At 35.8% G+C, this 13,590-nt stretch overlaps 1 protein-coding gene across 7 annotated transcripts in view; it reads left to right on the top strand.

Annotated features, from left to right (window-relative positions):
* The window catches only part of LOC136027568 (microtubule-associated protein futsch-like), a 682,876-nt gene that overhangs the window by 660,110 nt on the left and 9,176 nt on the right, over nt 1–13,590 (top strand). For 6 of the 7 annotated variants that reach the window (XM_065704944.1, XM_065704940.1, XM_065704941.1 and 3 more), the window contains 3 exons: nt 1,575–1,892; nt 7,431–7,748; nt 10,220–10,537. In XM_065704944.1, coding sequence (XP_065561016.1) covers nt 1,575–1,892; nt 7,431–7,748; nt 10,220–10,537 — 954 coding nt within the window. The remainder of the gene's footprint in view (nt 1–1,574; nt 1,893–7,430; nt 7,749–10,219; nt 10,538–13,590) is intronic. The other variant, XM_065704945.1, reaches the window with a different exon arrangement.

Here is a 13,590-nt window from a genome sequence, read left to right as displayed (position 1 = left end):
CATAAAACTTGGAGCTAGGGATATTAATCATCAAAGTTCAACCTGGTATCATTTAAGGCGTGGGAGAGACTCCCTGTAGAAACTATCATCCAAGGCCGTGTTTCCTAAGACGATGTTTTATTATATTAAAAATGATAATTGGTAATCGATTAGACATAAATTTTTACCTTTCCTTAAATTGGTAAGCCTTGATACGTAAAGCTGATACATTTAGCTCAAGGTAAATTTTGGGGCATTTATTTTTTTGGGTTTTTTTTTACTGATTCTATATTGCGTTTTCATGCCATAACAAATAATTATTCGTTTGTTTCACTATTTATAATTTTTCTCTGCATTACATCCTTTACTCATTTTTTTCAACTAATCAATATGTTGGAGGCCGCTCAGCCTTCTTAATACACTATATCTGGTATACTTTATTATTACTTGTGTATCTACACGTCCCCTTCAGCTCAAACATTTCATGTATAATGAATCTCTATATCACTAAAGTTCTTAATTATGAAAGGCTTTTGTTTAGTTTTACTCAAGATTCTTCGTTGGTTTAAAACTACTTTGAATTTCAACTTACGTTTCAGAATTTCCTAAAACCTTCTACAGAATGGAAGAAAGAATTAATATTTTTAAAATGTATTTAATAACTTAATATTTCTGTTTAATATCTTTCTTTCTTTTTTCTTTTTTTTCAATGTTTAAGATCATTGTGGGTCAGTGGGTACTCATGTCTTTGAGATGGATCCTGCGAATAGTCAATGGCAAGCTGCCAAATTGGACCAATTTCCACTGATCGGACGAGCAAAAATCGAACTTTGCTAATGAAATATATAGAATTAGTCTAATTAGAGAAAACTTAAATTGAAACATTCAGATTAAAAAAAAACTGTAAAGTCAACCACCCACTTGGGAGTAAGAATTAAACTATAAAAAAAGGAAGCGAAAGAAGCGCTGAAAGAAAACTGTAAAAAGGGGAATATAAAGTCAACCAACCTAATTGGGAATAAAAATTAAACTACAAAAAAAGAGATTGAAGGGCAGAAAGAAAACTATAAAAAGAAAAAAATGTAAAGCCGACCAACCCACAGGGGAACAAAAATAAATAATAAAAAAAGAAGAAGAAACGCAGACAGAAAACTGTAGAAAGAATAAAAGAGAAAAATATAAAGTCAGCCAACCCACATGGGAATGAGTGGTAAATTAGAAGGCAGAAGACAGCAAAAAAATTCTTCTTCTTCTTCTTCTTTGAAGTTTGTTTTTCTTCTTCTTTTTATTCTATTAACATAGACTTCCAGGCGTAAAGCGGAATTTTCAGCTTTTTTTGTATTAATAGTGAAAGAAATTTTTTTTTTGTTAATGATCCATTGTCTTATCAAAAAATTATATTGCTTTTCTACATTTTCATTTCATTTTAATTTTCACCTGTCTGTGTAAAAGAAAGGAATCTTACTGCTAAAATTATATCTTATAGCTTTTTTTTAGAAAATTATCCTGAAATTCTTTTTCCCCTATATAGTCCTAATCTGTGCAGAAACTATTGCAGCTTTTTAAAATCAAGTGCTTATTTCGTTTTTTAACAGATAACGTTGCTAGCCTCCACGCAAAGAACGGGGAACTATTTTTAGCCCCAAGTTCTTCTTCATATGACGCATCTGCATCAAGTCAATTATTTGATAGTCGCATGTTGAGTAAATCCGTCAAAAATTCAGAAGACAAGGAAAATACTTCAGCATCGCTGCCTATGGATTTGAATAACACTGAAATACTGTCTAACTGCCTACCTGCTGAGTCCATGAAAAATCTCAATCGTCAGACTTTCCTGGAAGAACAATCTGAAGAGAAGAAAAAGAGAAGTGGTAACACGGTAATGGAATCCAGAGCCCCACAAGAAAAACAAGGTTTGCCTTACCGTTTATTATTGAATTACTACTACTACTACTACTAATAACTCACTGCAGCACCAAGCCGCCTGAGGTCAACACAGCTACGCACGCTTCTCCTCCAACCTAATCTATTTAAAGCCTCCCTCTTTACACCCTCCCAGGAAGTTCCCATTTCCTTTAAATCTTTATTTATGACATCCTCCCAACCCAGACAAGGACGACCTGCTTTCCGTGTAGCCCCAGACGGTTGGCCAAAAAGGACAATCTTCTGTAATCTGTCATCCTTCATCCGTAGAACGTGGCATAGCCATCTCAACCTTTCTTTCATTATAGCCCCAGAAAGCGGGATTGAACCACACTTTTCGTACAGCCTACTGTTTGAAATACGGTCAGTCAGCCGGATACCCAGAACAATCCGTAGGCAATTTCTCTGGAAAACATCTAGTAATTTTTCATCTGCTTTTCGGAGTGCCCATGCTTCAGAGTCATATTTGACCTCTGTCATCACTGTAGCTTCCAATATTCTAATCTTGGTTTGTAGACTTATCTTTCTATTCTTCCAAACTTTTTTTTACTGTGAAAAAACACCCTGAGCTTTAGCTATTCTACTTTTAACATCTTAACTGCTCCCACCATCTTTACTAATAATACTACCAAGGTAACTGAAGCTCCCAACCTGATCAATCTTTTCGTTACCTAATGTCACCTGTTCATCTCCACTTATTCCTAGCCTTAGTGACTTAGTCTTCTTAAAATTAATTTTCAAGCCTATTTTAGCACCCTGAACTCGTAAAACCTCTAAAAATCCATTCATTTTGCTCACACTTTCATCTAATATGCTTAAATCATCAGCATAATCTAAGTCCAGGAGCGTTCTTCCTCCACATTTGATTCCATGGTCTCCAATTGCCTTTCCTGTGCTCCTTAAGACGAAGTCCGTCAAAATGATCCATATAAAGGGGGATAGAACACAACCCTGCTTAACTCCTGATTTAATACAAAACCAGTTGCTAACCTCATTTCCTACCTTAACTGCAGCAGTATTATTCTCGTACATAGCACAGATCACTTTAATGTATTTTTCTGGTATACCATATAACGATAATACCTTTGTTAACGCTGTTCTATCAACAGAATCGAAAGCTTGCTCATAATCGATAAAACTGAGGACCAAAGGGGTTTGACAACGAAGGGACTTCTCAATTATTAACCTAAGAGTGAAAACATGGTCGACACTTCCTCTACCTTTTCTAAAACCGCATTGTTCTTCCCTTAAAACTTTGTCTACAGCATATCTCAGTCTAAAAAGTATCATATTACTCAGTAATTTGCTACCTACAGAGACCAGACTAATGCCTCGATAATTACGACACTCACTCTTGTCACCTTTCTGATACAGTGGTTTAATTAAAGTTTTCCTAAAATCATTGGGTACTTCCCGTTTTTCAAAAATCATGTTCATAATCTTCAGTCGCTTATTCCTAACCTCAGAGCCACCATATTTAAGAAACTCATTAATCATACTATCAGCACCTGGGGCCTTATTATTTTTTAATCCTTTTAGTACTGTCGCTAATTCTTCCTCACTAAACAAATCTTCCTTCACATCCAAGGTATCACAAACTTTTTCATTTTCATCTATATCTTTTCCTGCAACTGTATCTCGGTTTAGCACATTCTCAAAATGTTCCACCCATCTTTCTTTAACTTTTTCTTTATCACTAATTGTGGCCCCATTTCTATCTTTAACTGGGAGTAGTCCGGATTGGCTACTCCCTTTCAGTTTATTAACATGCCAGTATAATATTTTACTATTATGCCGTCTAGCCGCATCTTCCAGATCCTCAGCAATTTTATCCATCGCCTCCACTTCACATCTCCTTAGTTCATATTTTAATGCTTTCTCCACTTTCTTAACATTTCTTTTGTTTTCATACGACCTATCACTCAGATAATTCTTATACAAACCCCTTCTACTCTCTATTAAACCTAAAGCTTTTTCACTAATATTCCTAGTTGCAGTCTTAGCACTCTTCCCTAGGACACCATCAGCAACTTCACAAATTGTTTTTCTGAAATTATTCCATCCATGTTCCACATTGTCAAATTTTAAACTCTCAAGTTTAGTACTCAACTGTCCCTGGAATTTTTTTCTCAAATTTTCATCCTGAAGTCTACCAACATCACAACTTTCCGAGGGGGAGTTACCCTTCCGAAATTTCAGCTTTAAATTAACCTTAGACACTAATAGATGGTGATCTTTACTTTTAACTTCAATAACGGCACTCCTATACACCCTAGTATCTTGTATTGATCCTGCTAGTCTTCTGTTTACAATAACATAATCAATAAGGTTTGCTGTTTTACCATCACGTCAATACCTTGTCAACTTATGGGTCATTTTGTGACCAAACACCGTATTGGTTATAACTAGGTTGTTATACCTACAAAATTGCAAAAGCCTACAGCCATTACTGTTTTCTTTTCCTACACCAAATTTACCTAGGCTAGGATACCATCTATCCCTATTTCTACCAACCTGGGCATTAATATCTCCTAGCAAAAACACCATATTTCTACCTGGTACCCTGTCTATTTGCTCCTGTAACTGTAAGTAAAATTCATCTGAGTCACTAGTATCTCCATCAGTTAGTTCAATGGGGGCATATACTACTATAACTGATACCCTAAACTTTTTAGTCATAAAATCAGCAATTAGAATTCTTTTATTAATACCTTCCCAGCCTTAGCAGCAAGACTTAGCAAGCTTCTTGTTAAGTCTAAACAAGACTTAGCAGCTTCCTTATTCATCATGAGCCCTACTCCCTGTCTATGTACCCCATCCTTCCTGCCTGAGTAAACAAATTCTATGTCACCTAATTTCATGCTTCCTATCCCTGGGATATGAGTTTCTGAAACTCCTAATAAATCCAGTTCAAACCGTCTGAATTCGTCAGTCAAAATGTCGATGCGATATTCATTTTTTAACGTCGTAACATTCCAAGTTCCAATTTTCATGTTCTTTAAATCTTTGAAATTATTTTGGCCTCAAGAAAAGCAGTGATCCCGGATACCAGTGCAGGATGGGGACCAACATATCTTCTCAACTCTACACCGAAGCGCTTAAGCCGGCTTAGAACCGGACAGCAAGAAGTCCCTAGGACCTCCAGTAAGTTGGAGACTTTGTGCAATCCTGGGCCCATCTTGGTCACAACATGGTTTTCAGCACTTGGCGATGCTCTTCTATCAACAAGAGTCGAAATCCTGCACAGACAGTCCCAAGCCTATTACCTCCGACTCATTATATATTCATGCCTACAAATATTATGCTACTACGGGGAGGCAGCCCATAGTAGATAAATGAGCTAGGAAGAGGTTTTTCAGCCCGAAAACGCCCATCAAAACAAACCAAGGCCAGAAAAATATCCAATAATCAGAATCCCGTACGAGTGCTGTGTTGTTTACTAGGCTATAATTTCCTCGAGGGGCGCCACTCCTCAAGTGGGAAAAATTGACCGCAAGTTTCCCAGTCTTGCAGGTACCCCGAAAGGGTCGAGGCAGCCCTTTACAGAGGCCGTTGTCCATAAATCTGGATCTTACGCCCTGCCGCAGTTGTCCTTTTATAGAGGATCCTCCCACGATGGTGTTCTGCATCACCATGCAATTTAACCCATTACTGGGAGAAGGTTTGTAACTCATCTGACGTGTGAACACGGCAGTGGGCCATGTTGAGTGTACATTTGAGGGGCCTTCTTCCTCCTCCACCTGTAATTATGACGCCCAGGGGAGGGTTCCCTAGTTTCTATTATGGACCCCACTGGGACAAGGTCCTACTTGTAGGGCAAAATAACACATACAAGCTCTCTTCGAAGTTTATACAACAAATGCTTCCCTACGAAGTGCTTTGGTAGAAAATAACGTAAACATCCATGCAGTATATGCTAAAATATACAAATTACAAATTATCGCTTTTGAGTCTTAGCCCATGAAAGATCTAATTTCTTTGTCTATATTTTGGAAATTCGATTCCTAGCCTTTTGTTACTCTTGAATGTGTTATGTGTTAGTACTCTCTAGATATGGGTTCTTAAAATGACCTTTTTCAAGCTTCATTTTGTTTTACGCCATTTTCATCTATTGTGTTCAAATAGTTTAATAGTTGCAAGGTGTGGTGAAGTGCCGCTTTCACACTAGCGTAACTTACGACTTTGCGCTACTTTGCATAATCTTACGGAGCCAATCGGCTATGATATGCCATTTTTGTAGAAAATGAGTTATGTATATATCACGCGTAAGCTCAGCACGGGGAATCGATTGGTGGAGTATTCGCTATACATTTCATGTATAATGAATCTTTATATCATTAAAGTTCTTAATTATGAAAGGCTTTTGTTAAGTTTTACTCAAGATTCTTCGTTGGTTTAAAACTACTTTGAATTTCAACTTACGTTTCAGAATTTCCTAAAACCTTCTACAGAATGGAAGAAAATAATTAGTATTTTTAAAATGTATTTAATAACTCAATATTTCAGTTTAATGTCTTTCTTTCTTTTTTCTTTTTTTTAGTGTTTAAGATCATTGTGGGTCAGTGGATACTTATGTCTTTGAAATGGATCCAGCCAATAGCCAATGGCAAGCTGCCAAGGTGACCAATTTCCACTGATCGGACGAACAAAAATTGAACTTGGCTAATGAAATATATAGAATTAGTCCAATTGGAAAAAACTTAGACTAAAATATTCAAATTAAAAAAAAAAAATGTAAAGTCAACCAACCCACTTGGGAATAAAAATTAAACTTTAAAAAAAAAGAGAGCGAAAGAAGCGCTAAAAGAAAACTGTAAAAAGAGACTGTAAAAAGAAAACTGTAAAATTGAACTTAAGTCAACCAACCCAATTGGGAATAAAAATTAAACTACAAAAAAAAAGATTGAAGGGAGAAAGAAAACTATAAAAAGAAAAAGAAAATGTAAAGCCAACCAACCCATAGGGGAATAAAAATAAATAATAAAAAAAGAAAGAAGAAGAAACGCAGACAGAAAACTGTAAAATGAATAAAAGAGAAAAATATAAAGTCAGCCAACCCACATGGAATTGGTGGTAAATTAGAAGGCAGATAAATTGGAAGGCTATGCTTTTCTGTCTAAATTAGAAAATTGATTGTAGAGTTTATGTTTTCTCTTCCCGCTTTCTTTATATGTTTTATTTATTTTAAGCTACTTTGTTTATTTTTCTTTTTCTTTTTCTTCTATTAAGATAGGCTTCCAGGCGTAAAGCGGAATATTCAGCTTTTTTATATTAATAGTGAAAGAAAAAGTTTTTTTTTTGTTTATGATCCATTGTCTTATCAAAAAATTATATTGCTTTTCTACATTTTCATTTCATTTTAGTTTTAACCTGTCTGTGTAAAAGAAAGGAATCTTACTGCTAAAATTCTATCTTATAACCTTTTTCTTAGAAAATTATCCTGAAATTCTTTTTCCCTACACAGTCCTAAACAGCGCAGAAACTATTGCAGCTTTTTAAAATCAAACTACTTATTTCGTTTTTTACAGATGACGTTGCTAGCCTCCATGCAAAGAACGGGGAACTATTTTTAGCCCCAAGTTCTTTTTCATATGACGCATCTGCATCAAGTCAATTATTTGATAGTCGCATGTTGAGTAAATCCGTCAAAAATTTAGAAGACAAGGAAAATACTTCAGCATCAAAGCCTCTGGATTTGAATAACACTGAAATGATGTCTAACTGCCTATCCGCAGAATCTATGAAAAATCTTAATCGTCAGACTTTCTTGGAAGAACAAGCTGAAGAGAAGAAAAAGAAAAACGGGGCCACGGTAATGGAATCCGCAGCCCCACAAGCAAAACAAGGTTGGCCTTGCCATTTATTCTTGAAGTATTTGCTAAATAGTGGTTAAATGTGATCAAATAGTTAAAATGTCAATTTATAAACGTTGTTTCCCACTACGCCATACAACCCTTCGCGCTACATACATACCGTGCAACCCGTCCAACACGTGTTTTCTCATGGATCTTACTCAGACAAGGAGCATACAAGTGGGCATACACAGTTTTTTCATATCTCCAAGACTGATCAGCTTCCCAAATTTCAAAACATTTTTAAAACAGTAAACAAGCTCCGAGCAGCTATAATTTTAAAATATTTAGCCATTTGGAACATAACCGTTTATTCTACGCTTCAGGTAGAGATATCGATACTGATACGTTTAAATTTTTCTCGGACGTCATGAATCGAAAATAACAAGAGATTTAAATAACCTACCTTTTGTGCATAACTAATAACAGTGAAAAATATGCGAAATGGGCGGCAAAATATATTTTAACTGCTGCCATGCATAACAAAATGACTGAAAGAGTTGAATGTAGCAAGTTGTTGGCTCATAGGATTAAAAATAATTTAATTAGTTTCTTTCTTTTTTTTAATTTTGTCTTTCATTGCCTATAAAAACAAGAGCCAAGAGTTCATATGGTGTGAGCTCTAGCAAAATTCTAAGAATCAATAGATTGATTTAAAAGGAAAATCAGAGGCTTAATGACGGTCGGGATTTAAAATAAGAGCTCTGAGTCACGATGTCCTTCTAAATATCAAAATTCATTTAAGATCCGATCACCCACTCGTAAGTTATAAATACCTCATTTTTTATAATTTTTCCTGTCCCTTCAGCCCCCCAGATAGTCGAATCGGGGAAAATGACTTTATCAAGTCAATTTGTGCAGCTCCCTGACACGCCTACCAATTTTCTTCGTCCTAGCACGTCCCGAAGCACCAAACTCGCCAAAGCACTGAACCCCACCCCCAACTCCCCCAAAGAGAGCGAATCCAGTAAAGTCACGTCAATCACACGTATCCACAACATTTGCTTATTCTACCCACCAAGTTTCATCCCGGTTCCTCCACTCTAAGCGTTTTCCAAGATTTCCGATTTCCCCCTCCAACTCCCCCCAATGTCAACAGATCTGGTTGGTATTTGGAGTAAAAGCTCTGAGACATAAGTTCCTTATAAATATCAAATTTCATTAAGATCCGGTCACCCGTTTTTAAGTTAAGAATATCTCAATTTTTATAATTTTTTCAAATTAACACCCCCCCGCAGCTCCTCCAAAGAAAACGGATCCGTTCCAAATATGTCAATCACGTATCTAGAACGTGTGCTTATTCTTCCCATCAGATTTCATCCCGATCTCTCTACTCTAAGCGTTTTCCAAGATTTCTGTTTCCTCCCTCCAACCCCCTATGTCCCCAGATCCGATTCGAGTCGAAAATGGAGCATCTGAGACATAAAATCCTTCTATATATCAAGTTTCATTAAGATCTGATCATCTATTCGTAAGTTAAAGATACGCCAATTTTCACGTTTTCCAAGAATTCCGATTTTCCCCTCCAACTCCTCCCAATGTCACAGGATCTGGTCAGAATTTAAAATAATAGCTCTAAAGAACAAGATCCTTCTAAATATCAAATTTCATTAAGATCGGATCATCCGTTCGTAAGTCCACCAAAGAGAGCGGGTCCGGTCCGATTATGTCAGTCACGTATCTTAGACTTGTTTTTATTCTTCCCACCCACTTCCCTCCTGATCTCACGCTTTAAGTATTTTCCAAGATTTCCCCCCCCCAACTACCGTCTTCCCAATGACGCTGGATCCGGTCGGGATTTGAAATAAGAGACTGAATTAGGAGATCCTTCTAAATATGAAGTTTCATTAAGATCCGATCACTCCTTCGTAAGTTAAAAACACGTCATTTTTTCTAATTTTTCAGAATGAACCACCCCCCCCAACTCCCCCAAATAGAGTGGATCCCTTCCGATTATATCAATCCCGTATCTAGGACTTCTGCTTATTTTTTCCACCAAGTTTCATCCCAATCCTTCCACTCAAAGCGTTTTCCAAATTTTTAGATCCCCCCCCAAATCCCCCCAATGTCACCGGATCCGGTCGGCATTTAAAAAAGAGCTCTGAGACACGATATCCTTCTAAATATCAAATTTCATCGAGTTCCGATCACCAGTTCGTAAGTTAAAAATACCTCATTTTTCTAATTTTTCAGAATTAACCCCCCCCCCCCCCAACTACCCCAAAGAGAGTGGATCCGTTCCAGTTATGTCAATCACGTATCTAGGATTTCTGCTTATTTATCCCACCAAGTTTCATCCCGATCCCTCCACTCTAAGTGTTTTCCAAGATTTTAGGTTCCCCCCAACTATCTTATAACCGTTTTTTAAAAAATTATCCTGAAATTCTTTTTCCCTACACAGTCCTAAACAGCGCAGAAACTTTTGCAGCTTTTTAAAATCAAACTACTTATTTCGTTTTTTACAGATGACGTTGCTAGCCTCCACGCAGAGAACGGGGAATTATTTTTAGCCCCAAGTTCTTCTTCATATGATGCATCTGCATCAAGTCAATTATTTGATAGTCGCATGTTGAGTAAATCCGTCAAAAATTCAGAAGACAAGGAAAATACTTCAGCATCAAAGTCCCTGGATTTGAATAACACTGAAATACTGTCTAACTTCCTATCCGCAGAATCTATGAAAAATCTCAATCGTCAGACTTTCTTGGAAGAACAAGCTGAAGAGAAGAAAAAGAGAAGTGGTAACACGGTAATGGAATCCAGTGCTCCACAGAAAAAACAAGGTTGGTCGAATCATTTGTTATTTGAAGTATATGCTAAATAGTTGTTAAATATGGGCAAATAGTTAAAATGTCAATTTATAAACGTTGTTTCACACTACGCCATACAACCCTTCACGCTACTGCAACTTAAAACTTTACGCTATTTAACGCAATCTTATGGAACATATTTTTTCAGAAACTTAGTAAGTAAACTCAAGCTTCACATACAATTTAAGTAAAGGTTGACCTTACCATCTATTCTTGAAGTATGTGCTAAATAGTTGTTAATTGTGATCAAGTATTTAAAATAGTCTATTTTACGTAATCTTATGGTGTATATTTCTTCAAAAACTTAGTAAGTAAACTCAAGCTTTATATACAATTTAACCAAAGGTTGGCCTTACCATTTATTCTTAAACTATATGTTAAATCGTTGTTAAATGCAATCAAATAGTTAAAATATCAATTTATAAATGCTGTTTTACACTACGCCATACAACCCTTCACGCTAGCGTAACTATATCTTTATGCTATTTTACGTAATCTTATGGAGTATATTTCTTCAGCAACTTAATGAGTAAACCCAAGCTCCATATACGGTTTAAGCCAAGGTTGGCCTTACCATATATATATATATATATATATATATATATATATATATATATATATATATATATATATATATATATGTATATATATATATATATATATATATATATATATATATATATATATATATATATATATGTGTGTGTGTCTGTGTGTGTGTGTGTATACATATATATATATATATATATAAATACTGCCTTTGGCTAGTTTACAATCACCCTCAACTACACCGGAGGGTTTTAACTTAATATTCTAAACAGTTCCTGTGAGAATCCTGTTTGACACCCAGTAAACACAATAGTGTGTTTTGATTTTGTTCAATCCCCCTAAACATTTTGCAAAAGTTTTTGCGACCCTTTAATTTCCAACCGAATTACCCCTAGTCGAAGTTTATACAACAAATGTTTCCCTACGAAGTACCTTGGTAGAAAATAACATAAATATGCACACAGTTTATGCTAAAATATACAAACTACCAATCATCACTTTGAGTTTTAGACCATGAAAGATCTATTGTCTATATTTTTGAGATTCGATTCCTAGCCTTTTGGTTCTCTTGAATGTGTTATGTGTTGGTACTGTCTAGATATGGGTTCTTAAAATGACCTTTTTTAAGCTCCATTTTGTGTTACGCCATTTGCATCTATTGTGTTCAAATAGTTGCAAGGTGTGGTCAAGCGCCACTTTCACACTAGTTAGAGTTCACAACTATAAGGGCATTTGTCTTTTTTTTTGTCAAGGAAATCGAGACATGCATCATAAAAAAGAATAATTTTGAATTCGCTCGGAATTCTTGAATTTAATTTATACTAGTGAAAAGAGCATAAAACGTTGGTTTAGAATATGTTCCCTTTATCCCCATTAGCCTCATACTTCACAGCGACCACAGCCGATAAACTTTTTCCCGTTTTTTGGCTCTCATAAAAAGTTACAAAAATGGCATATGTCGCACTTCTAATTATCACAGCCGGGTTGTTTTCTTAAATTGTAATTAAATTTGCGACATATGCCATTTTGGTCAAAAATGAATTATGTAAGTTTAGTGGGTAAAGTCATTATGGGAAATCGAGTGGTGCAGCCGGAATCGTTCTATCTTGTACCGTCACTAAGATAACAAAGGGGCATGCGCCAGTTTTGGAGAAGAGGATTATCTTACTTGTCTTCTTTTTTGTCAAAGAAAGAGGTGACATATGCCATAAAATGGGATAGTTTTGAATTCGCTCGGAGTATGTAAATTTAGTTTATACCACTGAAAAGAACGCAAACGGTATAGAATATGTTCCCTTTATCTCCATTAGTCTCATCCTTCAGAACGACTAGAACCGACAAACTTTTTTCTGTTTTTTGGCTCTCCTGAAAAATTACGAAAATAACGTATATTGCACTCTTAATTATCACAGCCAAAATGTTGCCCGATACGTATTGTGTGCCAAGTAAACTCTAGCTTGATATTGAATTTTAAGCCAAGGTTAGCCTTAGCATTTATTCTTGAACTGTGTGTTCAAATAGGTTAATAGTTGTAAGGCTTGGTCACATCGTAAAAACATTCAACTAATTTTAACATTCAATTCCATTTTACGCTTTAAAAAACATTAAAATTAAAAAAAATACATTAGCAAACTTTTCATAGAAAGCTTTCCACACTTCATTGCAGCTTCAATCTCAATTCCCACTCTACATTTTTAATCATCGGATAGTTTGCTTATGATGATATGAATATTTTAGACAATGAATGTGATGATTTTATGAATTTTGAATCGCCCTAGTGTGAACTAACTTTTTCAATTTAAGAGTTATGCTTGACTAAACAACTTAGCATAGCGAATTATCTATGTAATGTGAATGCCGATTAAGTACGATGCGTTACGTGTATTTTTCACAGTTGGAAGTGAGCTGCACTAAATATTGGTTTTAGCCCTGTTATATCGATTGGTGACCTCTGAGAAACAGCTAGATATATACTCCTTGATTTGCTACTATTCAAAATGCAGTGCGTGTCATCACTCTCCGAACCGTAGTCTAACTTATGGGCGTATTTCAGAACTCCATTTGTAAGTTCAGCCTAAAACGATAAATAATAGCAAAATTAGCCCTTAAAATGCTTATATAATCGAGGCTGGCTTTGTAGTCGGTTCCACACTCCTATCAATAAAAAGCGCTTATAACTTCGTGTTTCATGCTGTCTTGGAACAAGAATGATCAGATACAATTCATTATTACTAGTAATAATTAGTTTAAGAACATATCCTAAGATATCTTCCTTATCCAAGCGACTGACCGTTATACCAGTCAAGCTTTGAAAAACTCTTTTTGCTCTCCTGTGGACTTGCAACCCTATGTCCTTCGGGGTAGGTTTTCGAGTTATGATGTCGTTCATTATTTGGTTTAGGACGGAGTCAGCAGTGTCATTATATTTGGTCAACCACTGTCAACCCAGCTCCAATGGGGAGCTGCACCCATTCCTT

This window comes from Artemia franciscana, chromosome 5 (assembly GCF_032884065.1).
Source record: "Artemia franciscana chromosome 5, ASM3288406v1, whole genome shotgun sequence".
Classification (NCBI taxonomy): Eukaryota; Metazoa; Arthropoda; class Branchiopoda; order Anostraca; family Artemiidae; genus Artemia; species Artemia franciscana.
This window is presented reverse-complemented; position numbering and strand designations above follow the sequence as displayed.